The sequence below is a fragment of the Tenrec ecaudatus genome, chromosome 16 (genome assembly GCF_050624435.1).
Source record: "Tenrec ecaudatus isolate mTenEca1 chromosome 16, mTenEca1.hap1, whole genome shotgun sequence".
NCBI lineage: Eukaryota > Metazoa > Chordata > Mammalia > Afrosoricida > Tenrecidae > Tenrec > Tenrec ecaudatus.
Window position 1 is genome coordinate 11,056,173 of NC_134545.1, and position 20,204 is coordinate 11,076,376.

Genomic DNA, 20,204 nt, shown 5'->3' on the forward strand with positions numbered 1-20,204 from the left:
TTGTAGACCTCTAAGTGTATTCAACTTTCATAAACTTCAGTGTAGCAAAGTGCTACAATATATGATATTATGTCCTTAGGCTCCAATTATTGTTTTATAGGTTAATGATAGGGACTTTAGCCCCTCTCCAATTTTTTTCCCCAATTAGAAAGTAAAAACAAATGGGTGGGGGTGAGCATTAGGAGAGTGTGCTTTGCCCAGATGAGCCACAATTTTAAAAAAAGGCAAAATGATTGCCACTGGGAATTGTTGGACCTGACAGGAAATTGTATTGGTCCACACTGGCTGAATGGGAAGAATTTCTGACACTCTGATGTCTAAAAAGCCAGACTGTAGTAAGAAACAGCCCAATTAAGAAGGTTCACACCCTCTCCATTTTCTCTTAGTTATTGGCTCTAATCTAATTATTACATAATAGAAGAATGTTGCTGAATTAGAGGGATAGCTTTGATTTTTTTCCCCCCTATGAGAAATGTGGGCATTTTCTCAGCTGCAAATACCTTTTGATTTATAACTCCCTGTATTCACTTAGGTTCTAAAAGCCATGTTTTATGACTCTGGCCACCATTGTGAGCATTCAGTAACACTAAGATATGTGGAGATGCCTTTAGAAGATTCTCTCACCAAACAGCATTGGAGAGCCCTCACTCAGGCGGAAGGTTATTTGGGGTTTACCCTATTCAAATTCATAAGCCTAGAGACCACAGACCTAACTTTGTTCAACATGTTCTGTTCTGTTAAAAATGGCCTAATGCCAATTTGAGATAGCCTCAATAAACCTTTCTGGCTAGAGTTAATATCACTCCTTATAAAGCTTAGTTCAGACCATTTAAAGTGACATAATATATTTAAATGTTCATATACTTAAAGATAGTGTTCTCAAAATGACAAAACCACTTTATTCTTTCTCCTGCTCCTTGTAAGACTGTGGGTTATACAGAATGATGACTGGTCCAGCAATAATTTATTCTTGATTTGGGAGTAAATTTTTATTATCTTTATTGGATATGAGTGTGCAAGCTAGTAGTTGATCCCAAACCTGCTAGTAATGTAACAGTATGAGGAGATGAGTCACCCACCTGCCTGCTGTGACCCCGGCTTCCTCCCTGCTGGAAACAGCTCTCCTCCCACGATGATACTAAGATTTCACCTATGGAATAGGAAAGTTGACTTACAAAGGCTTCTCGGCTGAATGCAAACATATGATATGAATAGTACATGATATCTGCATCACAAAACATTAAGTAGACATGAACAATTAAGGGATATTTCAAGTGAAGGAGCAGTTAACCAAATATAGGTCAAGCATGTCAGTCTGCACAAACAGGAATAAGGTGCACTGCATTTTCTCTAAAAGGGGTCTTCTTACTTTACTTTAGCATCGTCTTGACTTTTCTGGTTCACTGCCTTATTCCCTTTGCCCATATAACCTGGGGTAATTATACGTTTGGTTATTTAGAAACTATAGGTGACTTGTTTACCCTTCTGGTCACAAACGAGGAATATTTTCACGGAATGCAAGTGAGTCACATTTACTCAGTCGCCTCCTATCTCTGGAATGTTGTCAGCACCTGCTTTGTCCAAGCTGCTTTCTTCTCTCTTGCCTGGACCATGGCATTACCCTCCCAGCTTTCTCCCTGAATCTACGTTTGCTGCCTTCACTTTGCTCCCCAAGCAGTCGCCTGGGTTGTCTTTCTGAAATACACCCCAGTATAAGCCCATATAGATAAGCACATTTCTCCGTAATTTGGCCCATAAGGGAAGACCTATACAGGTCCCCGTTGCCTATACCTCAGCACACATCACACTGCACCAACCACCTGGCCTCCTTTCAGGTTCTTCTTCATACCTTGTTTCTTTCCCAGCCTCAAATGTCAGCTTTGTTGTTCCCCCTGTCAAGCATTCTTTTAGGACCAAATGCTTCCCTTCCGCAGTGATTGTCAGATACCGCGGTGTGCAGTTAACTCCTAAGATGCTCTGATAAAGTGTTTGACTTTGAACCCTCAGCCCCAGTGCAGCAGACATCAGCATCTTTTGCTCACCACTGTGTCACGCAGTGCCTGAGCTCCGTAAGTGTGTGTTGATTAAATGTGTGAAACCATAACTTCTGCAAACCCGAAGCCAGAGACATCGAAGCTACCTGGTCTTTCTCTTCACTTACTACTCAGCTCACTGATTAAAAATGGCCTCGGGGGTACAGCTTCTAGTTTATCTACCCTTATATTAAATTATATTATTAAATTCACTTTCCAAATAATTTTATGTTACAGTTCCTTTAGCTTAATGGAACTGACTTTTTTTTCATTCATTCTTTTTGTAAAAATATATCCCTATAAAGGAAATGAATGAGGACCATAGCACCCCCAAGAAGGAAAAGCAAGAGCGGATCTCCAAGCATAAAGAGAACTTGCAGCACACACAGGCTGAAGAGGAAGCCCACCTTCTCACCCAACAGAGACTGTACTACGACAAAAACTGTCGTTGCTTCAAGCGGAAAATAATGATCAAGCGGCACGAGGTGGAGCAGCAGAACATTCGGGAGGTAATAATTATGTTCGCCACTATAGCCATTGATTTACAAGACAGCAAGCTTTCCGAGCGTCAGGACCAAGTCTATTTTGTCCAAGTGCTTCATCCTTAGCTGATAGCATAGTGCCTGACACAGAGTAGGTAGACCGAAAAAGTCAGTGAATGAATTTAACATTGGGGGGTGGGGAGGGAAAGCCCAAGGAGGCTTACTTATTGAGCTGCTAACCACAAGGTCAGTGGCTCAACCCCACCAGCCACTCCTCTAGAGAAAGATGAGGCTGTCAACACTGTAAAGATTTAAGGTCTCAAAACTCAAAAGGGAAATTCTGCTCAGCCCCACAGGGTTGCTCTAAGTCCGAGTCAGCTTTGGCCATGGGTTTAGGAGAAAGTTCAGCTGCAGAATAAGGAGTCACCTTTTCACCCAAGTGACTGCAGTAGACGTGTATTGAACACCTATTATATTTACCTTTTATAAGGTCAATCATGCAACAGGTTCGAAAGAGAATATTTTGTTCTCAACCTATGTGGCAAGGGACATGTGTTTCTGTGACTCTCCTTGAAGCACCTAAGTAAGTGTGCGATGCTCTGCAAGTTAAGTCCGTTCCTTCAGCCATCCTGCACTTCTGAGTGCCACTGACATGCCAGGCACTGTACTAAGCAGCAGGACTGCTGAGAAACTGCATTCTCTGCCTTCAAGTATCCTTAAATCTAATAGAAGGAAAGAAATGTAACCAGTCGACTTCATACACTATTCAAGTTACTATAACGGACACACTAAGTAGTGTGATCGTGTAGCCATGGCAGGGCAGGGCGTGTGCAGTGACTGATAAGAAGCTGAGTGGGACCAGAGTTCTGGGGGTATGGAGTGGAGTGCCCACGCATGAGCACAGTTGGGAGCAGGATAGGGAGGGCTTGGTGTTAAAGGCAGGGATCGAGATTTAACCTGAAAGCACTACAAAGCCATCAGAGGTATTTAAGGAGGAGAGTGGCGTGATGAGGTTGTTTTTTGTTTGTTTGTTTTAATTGTAAAGTTAGCGCATGAGTATGAGGAGCAGGCTGGGGTAGTTAGAAGCCAAGCACTGTGTCGGTGCCTTTCCTCCCTCCAGGCTGGAAGAGAAGGGAGATGAGCTGACTTTCCAAAGCAGAACTGACAGCACTATTGGACACATTGGATGAGGGAATTTTAGAAGAGGATGGAGTCAAATCTGACTGCAATGGTCCTCCTTTGGGAGAGGAGATGGGTGTGACAGCAGTTGCAGAATGTGATGCAGCCACAGATACTAAGTTCAAGAGCAAGACTGGGTGGCTTGGCAAAGTCAGAGGAAAGGCCATCCATTCAGTAGCTCATTGACAAAGACAGTGATGGTGGCTGGCATGAGGGGAAAGCAAGCAGTTCATACATAGTCAATGCTATATAGTCAGCCCTGTGAAAGCCAGCAAGCTTCCTGGTGAAAGCAGAAACCTGTCAGGGAAGGAACATTGGAATTTTTTCCACAGTTAGGAAAGTAGTTAGGACTCTCAAAGGTGGAAAACTGGCAAGATTTGGAAAAGCAAGGCAGTCCTGTTGAGTTTAGGCTCTCATCAGATGTACTGCTTATTATTATTGGATGTACTTATTTTGGAGTGCAATATTCAAATAAAGAGACCAGGTGCCACAGCAGGTTAAGTATTAGGCTATTGACCACAAGGTCAGCAGTTCAAATCCACTAGCTCCTCAGCTGGAAGAAGGTGAGTCTATTTGCTCCCGTGAGGATGTATTGTCTTTCCATTTTCTTCTGTCATCTAGGTTCACTATGGGACAAAATGGACTCAGGGGGTTGGGGTAGTACTCAAACAGGAAGAGTGGAGCAAACCAGAACTGAGTGAGCACATTGCTGTGGGCCAGGCTTGTGCTCATTCCTCATGAGTATCTTACTGGAAGAGAAGAAACCACCAAGCATTTTGAGCCAGGCAGTGATATTAGCTAAAATTTTACTTTATTGGGGTTAGCCTAATTTTGTGGTGGCACACAGGCTGGATTAGAGCATGTATGCTCCATTGAGCAGTATTGCCCACCCCCCCATGGGGAGAAAATTGTTGGGAGAAATGGAAAATCCTAGATATTACAATGGCTTGTAGCTCCTGCCAGAAAACTTCGATCCATCAGCAAGCAGGCACTCTTTTTGTGGTGTTCCACTTTCATGGGGTCGGGTGGAGGCAGCAAAGGCTCCATAATGGACAGTAATGGGGGAAAGGTGGAGAAACACTGGATTAGAGGGAAGGGGCTAGGAAATGGGGCATGGACTAGGATGGTGCGGGTAGCTGTCAAAAGAGAAGTAGATTAGGAACATATTTTAAAGCGTAAATTAAATAGGAAGTGGCATACAATAGGATATGCAGAGAAATATAAAGGTAGAAGAGGATGTACACTGGTGCAGATAGGAATTGGAAACACAGGGAATCCAGGACAGATGAACCTCTCAGGACCAGTGATGAGAGTGGTGATACCAGAAGGGTAGAGGGAAGGTGCGGTAGAAAGGGGGTACCAGTTATAAGGATCTACATATAACCTCCCTGGGGGACAGACAACAGGAGAGTGGGTGAAGGGAGACACCAGAAAGTGTAAAATATGACAAAATAATAATAACATAAATTATCAAGGGTTCATGAGGGAGAGGGGAGCGGAGAGGAAGGGGAAAAAATGAAGAGCTGATACCAAGGTCTCAAGTAGAAAGCAAATGTTTTGAGAATGATGGGGGCAACAAATGTGCTTGACACAATGGATGGATGCAGGGATTGTGATAAGAGTTGTACAAGCCCCCAATAAAATGATTTTGTTTTAAGAAAAGTATAAAGGTAGAATCAAAATTGTCTCTAGTGTTTGAGACATGGGGGATTGTGGATTTGGGTGGCTTAGAGAGATGCTTCAGTAAGAAACTGGGTCTAGTAGAAGGCATGTTGAGTTGTTCAGGAGGCAAAAAAAAATTGAAATGAAGAAATAGCCCATTGGAAATAAGGGCTTGGCAATTATTAACATTAAAAGTATCAGGCAATTCTATTACTATTGTAATGACACATTTGAAGAAAGACACAGATTAAGCAGCCAATTAGTTTCAATAAAAACTAGAGAAAGTAGTTCCCCAAATATGATGGAAACATTTGTGACTTTTTTAGTGTCAAATTCTAACCAACTGAGCTCAAAATAAGTGATTACGCTATACTGTTTTTTCTTTCTTTTTTTTGTCATTTTACTAGGGGCTCATACAACTCTTATCACAATCCATACATACATCAATTGTGTAAAGCACATTTGTACATTCATTGCCCGTGTTTTTTCTTAAGAGTCCAGATGTGTCTTTGTTTAGACTTATTCCTGAGCCAGATATAGACGTGTGTGTGTAAATGTTGAATAGTCAGTGTTTCTGAAGACCCTCTCATACCCAGTGTCTGCCGAGAAGGTCATCATTCCTTTGGTATACATGTCCGTATTTCTTCCCACTGTGCGCTGAGAATTTCCTTGGGAAACCATACCCCCCACACCATACCCTGGATCATGCCCATTGAGACTGTTCATGGTCCTTGCACTCGAGACTGGTGTGTTTTAAGTGGAAGAGCACCGGGTTCTTTGGGGAAGGATTAGAGAGAAACAGTGCCCTCGGAAGGGATAGGCCCAAGTGCAAGAGGATATATTGAGAAGCTACAGCTTCATATTTTGATATTTTTGTTTAATTAAAGTGTCCATGGTTTTGTGACAATACTTTTTGACTTAGGATGGTAGCTGCTGAGCCCCGATGGGCAGAGTCACCTGCAGCATTTGCTTTTGTTCTTTAAATTTTGCTCAGTTCACGTCACTGGATGTGCATAAGCTAAACGTCCATGTGTTATGCGTTACTGTGTGTTCTGTCTTTTGGGCAGATGAGATCATCGCTGCATCAAAATTCTTCCAAAAATCGTATCTTAAACTCAAAATGCATAAAACAGGAAAGAGAAGCCATTCGTGGGAACAACTTTGAATGGAAAATATTGAAAATCTAAAACTCTTGAGTTTTCGTCCTGGTTTTGCTTGGTCCAAGTTGTAGGACCTATTTGTCTCTCCATTTCTAAATGCCTCCCTACCACCTATAAAACAGTAAGCCCTTTCTGTTGTACTGCTTCGTCTGGTTACAATTAGGACTGAATGAGATCAATGAAATCACCTTGGAAAGAAGTGAAAGCGCTTGACCTTGACCCCTTTTATAGACCCAGCACTCACTTCACCTTCAGCTGAACAATTTTATCCCCTTATAGTTGGCAAAATTGGAGGCAGTTTTACACCATTTTACACTCCAGTAACTCAGATGTGCAAATGAAGGGTAAGAACAACAAGCTAGATTCTTATTATGGTTCTCCTGTATTCTTCTCATCGGTTTTTTTTAAAACTGCACTTAGGATATTATATGCCAGATATTAATTTCTGAATACAGAAAAATAATGACATGCGTTTCTACATTTTGGAACATTTTCACGTGTTCTTGTGTTCCATCTTTACAAGAATGGAGGTCCACGGTAGGTCCTGTTCTCTACCCACTACACCTGTGGAAGTGAAAATGCTGATTAAGAGACTGGCCCACAGCTGTGCTTTAGTCCGTTGTTGCCCAGAGTGAGTGAGATGGGCCCCCTGGGCGTTGAGAATGATCCAGGGGAGACTGCAAAAGCAAATGGCCTACACTTTGTCCTGGGTTATGAAAAACAAAAATGTTTTCATTGCAGGGGGATGCTGAGTGATTTTTCTTTTCCTGTTGTTTTTTTTTTCTTTCCTTAAAAGGGGTGGCATGTCAAATAAGTTTGGGAGCCTCTTCTTTAGGCTCCTCTGTGGAGGTTCTAAAATTGACACTCGAGCTTCCTGACTTACAGCTGAGTACTTTTCAGTTGGTTCTCGAACTTACTATGAGTATATCAGAATTACCTGGCAACTTGTTGTAAAAAGCATTCATTTGTGACCAAGGTAATTGGGATGCAGGTATTCTATGGACAACACCCCATTATTCTCTATCTATTAAGCAGATCGAGAAACATTTGATTTCTTTTAGGGCATGCTGTTCGCTTTCTCCCTCCCTCTCTGCTTCCTCAGCCCCACCCTCCTCTCCTATGAGCTTCAGGGTTCTGGAAAGCTCAGACTCAAGCTAGACGTCTCACTTTACAAACATTTGGAACGTCCAACTCCCCAGTGCTGGGCTCCTGGCCACTCAAAGGTCAAGGATGATTAGTGACCTAGAAACAGCTTTACCACTGAGGGCTTCCTTAGCATCCTCTGGGGAGGACTCACTGTCCTCTGGTGCCTCCTCAGAGCCACGTGGTGATTGTTATAAGAGGAACACTGATGAAGGTCGGGGTACAGAGGGAAACTAAACAAGGGACGGGAAAACTGGACGGCGTGGGAATGAATGTTTTTGATCTTTTATTCTTTAAGACAAACTTAAGTTGCAATTATACGTCAGGTCTTTTCCCACTAAAAAGTACGCTCCATGTGGGGATACACTTGGTCACTGGTGCCTGACACAATGCTCCAAAACGATTTGTTGAATATGTACATGGAGCACTAAGTGCTCTGTCAGGTAAGCTTGGACTGCTAACATCAAGGTCAGAGGTTTAAACCCGCCAGCTGCTCTGAGGCAGCAAGATGAGACTGCCTGCTCCCACAACGATGTGCAGCCTTATAAACCCTCTGTGGAGGGTAGCAAAGAGTCCGAATCCACTTGATGGTAGTGGGTTTGGTTTGGGGTACTCTGGTAATAGATGTTGTTTCGTTTAAAATACTTCTGTTCAAATAGGTTGAAAATGTGCTAGATATTCTCAACTACAGTACTTTAAAACTGTTTCTGACACAGCTAGGAACCGCTGTGGTGTGCATCCCCTCCCAAAGTGGATGCCGTTAGAGGAGACACCTCTTGTAAGAGTTTAAAGTTGAACTCGGGTGCTTTCTCCTCTTTGACCTTTGTACATAGTACTACCATCCTTTTTTTCAAAACCTGAGAGCCTCAGCTCTATACCTCTTCCGAGATCAGACGAGATCGGGTGCATTCAGGGTGGTATGGCCGTAGACCTATACCTCTTTTATTGGGCCACTGACCTTGCTGTTATCAGTTCTAATGCTTAGCCCACAGTGTCACCAGGGCTCCTTTAAAAATTGAAAAACCGGGCCTCAAGTTAGACGAGCAAGTTCTTGAAGGATCTGCTTCTAAGAAGCACAACAGTAAAAGCAAAATAAACAACTTTAATTGCATTCCTTTTTTTTCTTTTGTTTATTCAGGCAGGAAGGGCATTAGGTTTATTTATGACTACAGGTGCAGAAGTCCAGGAGCTGGGCTGTGTGGGTCGGGCTGTGGTAATTGGTTGCAGGAGCAACAGAGGTTCGAAAATGGAGTCCGAGGCAAAGGCTTCTGGGTAGGCTGCCATCGCTCGTGATGGGCTGTGCATGCACCAGGCAGCTGGTTCCTCAGGCTCGGGACCTCTGTCCGCGTGTTCTCTGCTCTTGGATTCAATTTGAGGTTCCGGGTGTCTGGTAGGCTCCAGCTCCCATGGCTGGCTAGTCCATGCCCATCAGATGGGTGCCCGCTCTGGTCCATCAGCGGAGCACATGACTGTCTCTGCCACCAGGGGTCCCACTCTTTGTGAGTGTTTCCTAACAGCCGCATCTCTGTGTGCAGGGAAACAACTGTGAGCAGGTGGGGAAGCTAGAGCGGTCAGGCACCCCTGCCGCAGCTTTGCACACGGAAGCCTGGTTTGTGACCCAAGTGAGTCTTCATCAAGGATAGACGTTTCAGGTCCGACACAGGCACCCTCAGGGCACTTCACGCCCACACGTGGAAACTGCAGCCACAGAAACCGCAGCCCGGCTGGCCGAGGAGCAGCTGGAAGAGCTATTGCATTCTAACTGAAATGTATTGAACTCGCTTAAGCTAAAACCAGGAGATTCTCTGTAGGGATGGTTCAGAAGAGCCCATAGGAGGATCCCAGTGGGGACTGCAGAAGGGCTTAGAACGAGCCTTGAACTTGGGCATCATTACATTCCCTGCCCTTCTTTCTTGTTCTCTTTTTCATTCTTCTTGCTCTGCAGCCCAGCTCTAGTAGTAGTTCTCCTATGTCCTCAATTCCAGTGACATGTGGAGATTCACTGTCTGAATCTCATTCCAACTCCCTAGGTGAGAACATGGATTGACTTAGGTGGGATCACCTGCAAACTTTTGATTGGCTCAGCAGTAAGCTGCCCATATCCTTTAATAAATGTCTATTACACCATCCCTGTTAGAATACTAAGACACAGTAGTTCAGGGTTCAGCTACTAACCAAAAGGTCAGATAATTGACCCCACTAGCTGCTCCCCTGTAGAAATAACCTAGCAATCTGCTGTCATAAAGCTGACAGCCCAGGAAACCTTAGGGGACAGCTCTTCTCTGTCATATTCAATTGCTAGGCATTAGAATTGACTCAATGGCACCCAACACATTAGCGTATTAGCAACTTGAGAGCAGATGTTGTGGCTTATTAAATATTTTTGTGTACCCACAGCACATGATTCAGACCTTTATGTAGAAGTACTGTTCAAGAAATAGTCTTAAGTTAGTGAATGAAAAACCGCCACTAAACTTTTTCTTCGTGTCCTTTCCTTTTTCCTTTTCAGTTAAAAATAAATTAAATAAAAATAAATTAAAGGATAGACAGACATAAATAGCAAGAACAGAATGATTCGATCTAGAAGAGACCTGTCACATGAAAGAGGAAAAGGAAGAGATGTTGTCTCCTTTGTCCCCAACATGCCTTGAACTCTGAGGCTTTTAAAAAATAGATCATTGTCCTACTTCTGCCACATGCAAAATCACAGGCTATTTCCCGGAAAAGTCGAGACATCTCACGCACTATCAGTTTACCTGACTGATTCTTTTTTTTTTCTTTTTCCGACTGATTCTTAACCCTGACTCCATAAACGGGAGAACTCACAACTCGTCCTGTCCGAGCCCCACCCGGAGCAATATCAGAATCCAAGTTGTAGGACCCAGGCATTATGTTTTAAATTAAGCTTACCCAAGGGATTTGGTGGGGAAACAGAATGGAGAACCACTAGCTTCTCTAAAGAAGCATTTATTTAGCACCCGTGCATAGCATATCACCTCATTAAAAGGCGACAGCAACTGTGTGAAGTATGGAGAAGCCAGGGTGAACGCATCCCGTGTTAAAGATAGTGCCGTTGTGGTTGCTGTGAAGGTGCCCATCTTATGAGTGGTGGACCTGAGAGCAGAACCTAAGTCTCCAGGGATGGCTAATCTAATCCCATTAAATCACGCTGCCAAATACTAATGGGTTTCATTAAGAGCCAGTTAGCAGTGCCATTCCTGCCGTCCCTCGCTTAGCTGTGCATTCCTTCCAATTCGTCTCCATTCACCTCTCTCCATTTATCTTTGTTCCTGGATGTAGGAACTAAATAAAAAGCGGACCCAGAAGGAGATGGAACACGCCATGCTGATCCGGCACGACGAGTCCACCCGAGAGCTCGAGTACAGGCAGCTGCACACGTTACAGAAGCTTCGCATGGATCTGATCCGTCTACAGCACCAGACTGAACTGGAAAACCAGTTGGAGTACAACAAGAGGCGAGAACGGGAACTGCACAGAAAGCATGTCATGGAACTCCGGCAACAGCCCAAAAACTTAAAGGTGAGAGAGCTGCAGGGGCCCCTCCTTCTGACCCAGAGCAGAGTGGGACTGCAGCTGCGGTTGGACAGCGTTGGCGTGGTTCCTAAGCCTGCTCCTTTTTTTTTTTTTAATAGCAACATATGACTAGGAAGCCACCTTCCTAGGGACATCGAAGAATTTGCCTAGGCAGCCAGTCAAAGAACGGCCAACTTTGTTAGTCGCTAAACCTCAATAAGATTCTACGATCTGTTTAAAGTTGTCATCCCCTTAGAACTATTCATTTTTTTGTTAATGCCACTGGGAAACCAAATTTACTTCTATTCGCTTAATATGAAAAGAAAGTGTTGGTAGCGTTAATTCCTACATGGGCCCTATGTATTATTGTCATTACGCATAGCGCGGGTTACTGCGTCGAAGAAGCAGATGATCCAGCACCGTACTGTACCATTGGATGACAGACTTTTTGTGTTCTGGAGTCTTTACTTATTTCTCTTTTTGTGTCACTCTTTCTACACAGGCCATGGAAATGCAAATTAAAAAACAGTTTCAGGACACTTGCAAAGTACAGACCAAACAGTATAAAGCACTCAAGAATCACCAGTTGGAAGTTACTCCAAAGAATGAGCACAAAACAATCTTAAAGACCCTGAAAGACGAGCAGACAAGAAAACTTGCCATTTTGGCAGAGCAGTATGAACAGAGTATAAACGAAATGATGGCCTCTCAAGCGGTAAGTGGGTAGGTTTGGTGCCACGGCCTCAAGAGCTCTGGGAATCGAGGAAGTGCAAGACCCAGCTTTTTGTTTCCAAGATGGCTCGCGCGCAAAGCTAGGATGTTGGTGTTTTTCTGCTCAAAGAACTGAGGAAATGACGCCGCCGACTAAAGCCAAGCCCGCGTGGATACTTGCTGGGGTGTGCCGTATGCCGTGGAACTAGAGGAATCGCGTGTCAAATCGGACCTGTGGCACATAGGGACTTTAAGGGCAAGATGTGATCGATTTCACATATCTGATATGTTCATTCATCAAAGGTTTGCTGGCCACCCCCCAAGTAATGTCAGGCACAAATGAGTAAGACACAGCCCCTGTCCATGATGGAGCTCACAGTCAAGTGAGGAAGACAGACACATAGGCACATTCGTTCAATAAACTCTTAAGAAGCATCTTTGTCCAGCACTCTGCTGGGCTCAGAGCTACAACAATGAGATAGGCAAAATCAGTCCCCACCATCATAGCAATAACCCTGCAGCCTAAGTGCTTTGAATTGGGTGGTGCTGTGGGTCATGGGAGGGCAAGCACAACTAATCTCACCCAGAGAAAGCTTCCCAGCTGGAGCTGAGATGCTTAGAGGAGTTCATTTAGGTAAATAGGTTCCGTGTAAGAGTCCACAAATGGAAAGTGTGCGTATGACAACTGAAAGAACTTTGGCATGAGCCAGAAATTCAAGGAGAGAATTGTGGGAACCCAAAATGGAGAGGTCATAAAGGTCTGGGTAAGCCAGGGACGGGAGCTTGCCTGGTGGTTTAGTGCAAGTTTCACAAAATGAGTCCTCCAGCGGACAAGTTCACGAGGCAGGCATGCGTGAAGATCGACAGGCCTGGAAGAACGGGACACGCTGGAGAAAGGGCTGTAGTTGCTATGGAAGTGGTATAGAGTGCTTGTTTAAAGGAAGTGGCTCGAGGGCAGATCCTCAAAGGCCATCTTAAGAAGCTTAGACCTAATTCTGTATGCAGTGGAGAACTGCTGAAGCCTGTTTGAAAACGGAAAGCGATGGGACCAGATTTGTGCTGTAGAAAGATGTGGGCGGTCACATGACCATTCGAAGTTTAAAAGACCTCTTAGGCAGCTATTGTATAGTAATCTAGGTTTAAAAACGATGAATTCATGAAGGAAGAGAGAGCATTCTAACAGAGATGGTAGGGATCTAACAAATACTTTGAAGATACAGCAGAGCCTGGTAAGCAATTTAAGAGGTAGGTTTGACAGTAAGAGAATGGGTCAGGTCACCATTGAGCAAGATAGGAAACTGAGTGAGTCTGGCTGTCTGGGTAAGTAGTTGTGGACATGTTTGAGCTACATGCGTGTAGTTAGGTTCAAAGATGGATATATGAATCTCCAGGAGGCATGTAAAGACCAAAGACACAAAGTTCGCCATCACTGGTAGATGGGGCAGATATAGTGTTAGGAATAGATAGGGTCTCCTCGGCGAGTAGTGTATGATCAGGGAAGGGAACACAGGACAGAGTCTGGTAAATACCACAATTAGAGGGCTGAGCAGATGTAGACCAAAGAAAGCAAGTCACCAGAGACCTGGGAAGGGAACCAGAAGAGATCTCATCACAGAGCTTTCTGATTGATCATCTCAAGTGTTGCCGAGGGACCAACCAAAGTGTTCATTGGATCCCGCCATGGATTTGATGATCACTGGAATGGTGGGAATGACAGACACAGTAGGGCATTGAAAGAATCATCACAAGGTGAAATAGAAACGGTCAGTGAGACTACTCTCCCAGACCCTGCACAGCGAGGGAGAGGAGAATTGCAACTAGAGGAGGAGACAGAGGGGAAGAGGACTTCTGTCCCATGGACTGAACATGTCTGTAGGCTGAGGGAAGGAAGTAGTGCGCTCATTCATCCAGCTCATGCTTACCGGGTGCCTGCACTTTGCCACGAGTGAGTGAGTCAGCCACGGGTCATGTCTTTGTGGAGTGTACAGAACAGTGGAGGAAACAGACTTTGGACAAGTCCACTCAATGTCATGGCTGCCAACACTGTAAACCAGGAGCGCTGCCCTGGTCGGGAGAGTTTGAGAAAGGTATCCGGCAAAATGATGACTTAATAACACCTATATGTGTAAAGATGGAAAGACCGGGACGAACGTGGAGAACTCCATCACATTTGAAGTGTAGAGAACTAAGAGGGGAGGAATATGAAAATGAGACTGGAGGGGTAAACAGGAGCTAGACCAGGGTTTTCCGAGACCACTCCCTTTGGGAGGGGCACTGATCCCGGGAACCTGCAAAAACAAATACCGATGCTTTTCCCTGGATGATGGGCTAGAGAGCAAGCCTGTAATGGCCCTAGGGGCACTGGACAGTGGTCTTTCTTGAAAGTGGGTGGTAGGCCAAGATAATTGTGCAAACCCATGGGCTAGACCAGGGGTTGGAAAATGGGCTCTGGGGCCATAAGCGGTTTTTTGAGTACATACATGTGGCCCTGAAGTAAAATTGCACCATTTTAAAGGCTGCTATTCAGATAGTGGTCATTTCACTTGTTTGTGAGAATATATTTTTATGACTCCCAAATAAGTTTTAAATTGTTGAGGGACAAGATTGGCTCCTCTGCCTCAAAAATTTGCCAACCCCAGGCCTAGACCGTGTAGGGACTTGCAGACTTTATTAAGGATTTTTATGGTTATCCTAAATGTCGTGAAGGGCCATTGAAAAGCATTGAGCAGGGGCCTGACACCAGAGTTGCGTTTAGAACCAACATGCTGGTGACGGCAGCAGAATGACCTGGAAGGAGGCAGCAGAAGGAGGTGGTTTGGGAAGTTGCTGCTTTGACCTGGGCCTGAGGGAGTGGTGCTAGACGAGGGAAGGGGCCATCGGGATGAAGAATGGAGCACAATTTTGAAACTTGGGCAAGAGGCAGAATTGAGACCAAACCCACTGTGGAGCGAAGTATGAAGGCAGTGTGCACCCAGCCTTCTGGGTTGGAACGTATACGGTCAGCTGTTTAGTGAGGGCACAGGTGGAGCAGATTGGGCAAGTGGGAAGATAAGGGTGAGTAAATTGTGTTGACCTTGAGGCTCTCAGAAAGGTCCGGGCAAAGGTATCTAGCTGGCAACTAGACAAGCTAGTTCGACCTCAGAAGCGGAGTCTGAGCTACCGGTGTCCGTGAGGGAGTCAGCTGCACGCAGACAGTCACTGGGGCCCTGGGAATGGATGTGATTCTTAGGAAGGGCCCCTGGTGGTACAACCTTGCGTCGCACCCTCAATTACTGGCCAGGTGAGGTAGGAGGGAGTAGCTGGAAGAGGAAGAGGCCAAGCGGGACATCATCTCAGAAAGCAAGAGAAGGACTTCAAGAAGGAGGGAGCTGTCGTGATGTCATATGCTACTGGGAAGTCCAGTCAGATCGGGGCCACTACAAGTTGTTCGTCAGTGACCTTGGTGTGAGCAATCTCACCAGAGAGGTAGGGTCAGAATGAGCAATGAACGGCGAGGACAGCGGAGGCAAGAGGAAGGGGAGAGGATTGATAGGAGCTCCTTTTATCTCGTTCCTCTTCGTGCGCTCGGTACCTGCAGCTTTGCCAGGCATCTAGTAAGTGCTCTGTGGCTGACTGTTATGGTATGGAATGGAATTAAGACTATGGGTCCATGTTCCCCGGAAGAGAAGAAGGACATACATGACAAAGACAACTACTGCTCGCCATGTCGTCTTGCCAAGTATTGTCTCAGCGTGACTTCATTTCTATGAAAGCTCTTGGAAGTTGTTACTGTTTTCAACCGAGTGTATCTATGAGGAGATTGAGGTGTTAGTGATGTAAATCCGTGTGCTTGGGGCAGGTGTGGGCACACTTTTGCTGAGAAAGGTAGAGTAAATGTTTTAGACTGTGGACTTAACATGGTCCCTGTCACAACTACGCGGTTCAACTATGACAGCATGACCACAGGCACAGACAGGATGTCAACACGTGTGTGTTCTGCCTGCCAGGACAACTCTCTCTACTGGAAAAGCAAGGCAGGCTGCAGGGCATACGTGGCCCACAGGGTATAGCTTGCTACCCCCTGACTCGGAGAGTTGCCCACCTGATTAGTGGTGAAGTTGGAGTCTGAGCCCCGCTGCCCACCGCCTTCCCCTTTTTGGAGAAATACCCATCTTCTGAGATAGGAAGGAGCCCAAAGAGCGCATTTGGGAAAGATAACCGCTGCTTGCCCTGGGCCAGCCACTGTTTTAAGTGTAGTCTCTGTGCTGTTTCCTTTTTATGAGAGCTCAGTTCAACTGTGATAACGTGAACATATGACAAGATATAAACAAATGACTGCGGCCGCTTTCCAGGGAAACGTCATTTGCAAAAGCAGACTGCAGGCCAGAGTTGACCCATGAATTGGCCTGTATTACATGATACGGCTTCTCTCTAAGCCCTTTCTTCAGTTCAAGCCACTTTAGAACTCTCTCATAAAGCTTGTTGATGTTTTTTTGGTCTGCGCAGCTTTGGGTGATGAATTCCAAATACCGGAATATTCTCCGATTTCTCACCCCAGGACAGTCCTAGAGTCGGAAGTCGGTGCCAACTCACCTAGTTGTATACATTAATAATACATTGCCAGAAACAGACAGTGGGGCTTATTCCTTGGCCTGACCTTCCCAGAGGAGACTCTTGGCCAGGGCTCAGAGCAACTAATCCCAGACAGCGAGGCAAGCAGAAGGCTTTCCTTCCCTCTGTCGGTGAAGGGCCACCGGGTCCTGTGCGGAGGGGGAGCAGCCATCGGTGGAGAGCAATAAGGCCTTCGGCATCCTCTCCCTGAAGCTGCTCCTGGGCCAGCCACCGCCTAGCTGTCCATTGTGGCTGGTCTCTCGTCTCCCTGCAGTCTGCAGTGGGAAAATAAGGAGAGAGCTATTCTCTGTAGTGGGCTTTAATAAAAGCTGGTGAGAGTGAATTATTAGAAAGTACCTCTGAGATATGATTACATAATTTATGGTCATTTTACCTCTGTAGGATACTTCTACTAAAGTGCTAAAGAAAACACTATGCAAATAACTTTCTAAAACTAATACCATTTTCAGATGTCATTTCGCAGGTGAGATATTGACGATTGTCACAAATTGTACAGAGAAAGGACTGAAGCTTTGGGCAGAGAATAAGTATCTCGGCTTCTTTGGAGTTCATCCAGATAAATTCTGGGTAGCCCAAACTATCTAATTTAAGTGCTCTCATCTCATCTTTCACAGCTGAACTGAGACCCTGTAAAATCTGAGCAAAACCAAACAGGAATGAGGCCGGGGGGCGGGAGAGGTATATTCATCCTTGAGCAGAGTGCTGCTAGTGACCAAAAGACCTTTCCTGGCCCATTATCCTGGGAATACTGACACTGGCTTAGTTGGGAGGAAGGTTTTTCCTGTCATTCCCACACGATCTTTGCCCTGGTCCATAAATACAGGGTTTGGTTGCTACAGAGAAAAGGAAGACTGCCAGGCCACCTGGTCATCTGAATTTGCGTGCTTCCACCCAGATACATCCTATAGGGTGATCAAGATTTCATGGGGAAGAGAGATTTGAACCACTGGAGTGATCTCATGTTTGGCCAGCAGGCTAATGTGGATGGCTAATAGAGGCCAAGATTACTATCTAGGAGCATAACAGTGCTGTGGAATATTCTTCAAGTGATGTGGGGATGGGATTCATTTCTTTACGGTTAACGATACCCAAGTACAAGAAGGCTTCCAAAAATTTGTGGGAAATGGAACGAGAAGAGGGAGGCATTTTCCCCATAAACTTTTTGTAGCCCCCTCGCCTCTGCGGGTCGTTGAGTTGAAGATTATATAAATATTGAAACGGTGTCGCCAAAACCCAAGTAATAACAGCTCCCCTCCTGAACAGTGAGCGTGCCACCGCGGCTCTCCCGAGGATGTGGGAGGAATGCTTTGGTTTCACCCGCCAACCATCTGAGCAAGTAGGAACTCTTACTGGTGTGGTCTCCCGGTGAGAAATGTGAGACCCAGAGTGGGGAGACAGCTCGCCAAGGTGACAGCTGTAAGGGAACAGTGGAGTTAGGCTCTGAGCTTGCGTGCCAGCCTCCAAAGCCCCTGCCGCTGGAGAGGGTGCAGCCACCCTGTTCCTGTTGCTGTGCTTTCAGACCCTACCGGAAAGGACGTGCGCTTAGAATTGGGGAGCCCATTGGGCAGACTTTGCTGTCAACATTGATTCCTAGTGCTGAGTGTATGCAGGGCATCTGAGGGGACCTGTGGCAATCCACACCAGGAGACCTCTTCCAGACGTCACCTAGTGAGCTCTAAGCGCGAGGGGACTGACAGGATGTTTTTTCTGTGCCCCACAGTTACGGCTTGATGAGGCTCAAGAAGCAGAATGCCAGGCCTTGAGGCTACAGCTCCAGCAGGAAATGGAGCTGCTCAATGCCTACCAGAGCAAAATCAAGATGCAAACAGAGGCACAGCACGAGCGGGAGCTCCAGAAGCTAGAGCAGAGGGTGTCTCTGCGCAGAGCACATCTTGAGCAGAAGGTGAGTGCCACTGTGGCTCCTGGGCAGCTTGCGGGGAGGCTGGGAGGGCAGGCCTGCCCCTGGCCTGGGAGCTATGGCTAGGCACCTTACTCCACCAGCTGTTGTCATGCTCCAGTGTCCCCGCGAGGTAGGCAGCAGCCCCATTCTGCAGACCAGGACACTAAGGCTCAAAAGGGTGACGTTAACTTGCACAATCTATCTGCGTCCCCTTTCTACTACTCCGCTAGGAAACCCTCAGCCTTGGCAGCCGGAAGAATGGCCAGGCCAACTAGGCAGTTGATACAGCACAAAAGGTCCCGTGAGCTGATGGCATTAGGTTCAGAGCTCCTGTGAGATTCCTGGTTGCTAAAGGCACAAGGAAGCCAGGTGCAGATTCGGCTTTTCTTTCCGGCTCTTTCTAAACCAAGAGGTAGCACTGGCAGGGCTCTTTAAGAAAATTAAAATGAAGAGAGGCTGATATTGCCATGCATAATAAATGTCATCTGAATTGAAATATTCATTGCTTTAGATATTGCTGGGGAACATGCAATAGAAAAGATTTCATAAGGCATCTCAGAGCTGTTAAGCATTTATTTGCTTAACCAGTTATTGGCTCGTCCTTCCCTGAGACCAGCGTAACAGAATATTTTCCCAGATCCTGCTCTAGAACTAAATTGCTAATGACCCAGGGGGCAGTCTGCTCTCTATGGGAAAGCAGCACAATCTAATTGTGTGTGAGTGTCTTTTTGCTTCTCCTGAGCCATCTCCTGCTGAAACAGGACACTGACCTAGATCAGCCCAGCTGCTTGCCTTGCCAGAATGGTATCACTCGCCCCAGGTGGGCCCCAAACACTGTTATTCTGGTGAGCAGAGTTTTCAAGGCAAAAGGTGAGAGCTGAGAGGCTCGTCGCAGGGCTCCCCCAGCCTCTCAGCCTCCTTTGCTCTTGGTTCCCTTGCGTCTGTGTTTGATGCGTGGGTGTGTGGGTGTGTGTACACGTCTGTGTGTGGGTTCTGGTCAAGAGATGCCTTTCGCTAAGGAGTGTCCCCTGTGCTTATTGCAGATTGAAGAAGAGCTGGCTGCCCTTCAGAAGGAACGCAGCGAGAGAATAAAGTACCTATTGGAAAGGCAAGAGCGAGAGATTGAAACTTTTGACCTGGAGAGCCTCAGAATGGGATTTGGGAATTTGGTTACATTAGATTTTCCTAAGGAGGACTATAGATGAGATTAAATTTTTTGCCATTTACAAAAAAAAAAAAAAGAAAAGAAAAACGAAAAAAATTCCGACCCTGCGAAACCACATTCCCCATTTTAACGGGCGTCGCTCTCTCTCTCTCTCTCTCTTTCTCTCTCTCTCTTACTCTTACTGACATGGTGTCGGACTAGTGCCTGTTTATTCTTACTCCATCAGGGCCCTTCCTCCCCCCGTGTCAACTTCCAGTGCTGGCCAGAACCTGGCCACTTCTTCCACTCATAGTACACGTCACAGTACTGATGTGATTCAAAACGTTTCAGTGAACGCTTTGGAGAGTTTTAGCAAAACCAATAAACCAACAACAACGAAGTGGATGTATATTGCTTTAAGCAAGCATTCATTACGACCAATCTGTGAAAGTCAAGCAAAAAAACAGAAAAAAAGAGTTAATAATAATAATAAACGCCAAGGGGGAGAGAGACACAATATCCGCAGCCTTACACCTTAACTAGCTGCTGCATTATTTTATTTTATTTTTTTGGTATTTATTCATCAGGAATTAAAAAAAACAAAGTTTTATTAAAGATTGAAAATTTGATACATTTTACAGAAAC

At 45.5% G+C, this 20,204-nt stretch overlaps 1 protein-coding gene across 2 annotated transcripts in view; it reads left to right on the forward strand.

Annotated features, from left to right (window-relative positions):
* Positions 1–19,854, forward strand: part of TAOK3 (TAO kinase 3) — a 212,827-nt gene extending 192,973 nt beyond the window's left edge. For both annotated transcript variants that reach the window (XM_075533596.1, XM_075533597.1), the window contains 5 exons: positions 2,339–2,542; positions 10,960–11,199; positions 11,696–11,908; positions 18,236–18,418; positions 19,459–19,854. In XM_075533596.1, coding sequence (XP_075389711.1) covers positions 2,339–2,542; positions 10,960–11,199; positions 11,696–11,908; positions 18,236–18,418; positions 19,459–19,620 — 1,002 coding nt within the window. In that variant the 3' untranslated portion in view covers positions 19,621–19,854. The remainder of the gene's footprint in view (positions 1–2,338; positions 2,543–10,959; positions 11,200–11,695; positions 11,909–18,235; positions 18,419–19,458) is intronic.
* Positions 19,855–20,204: the final 350 nt, after the last annotated feature.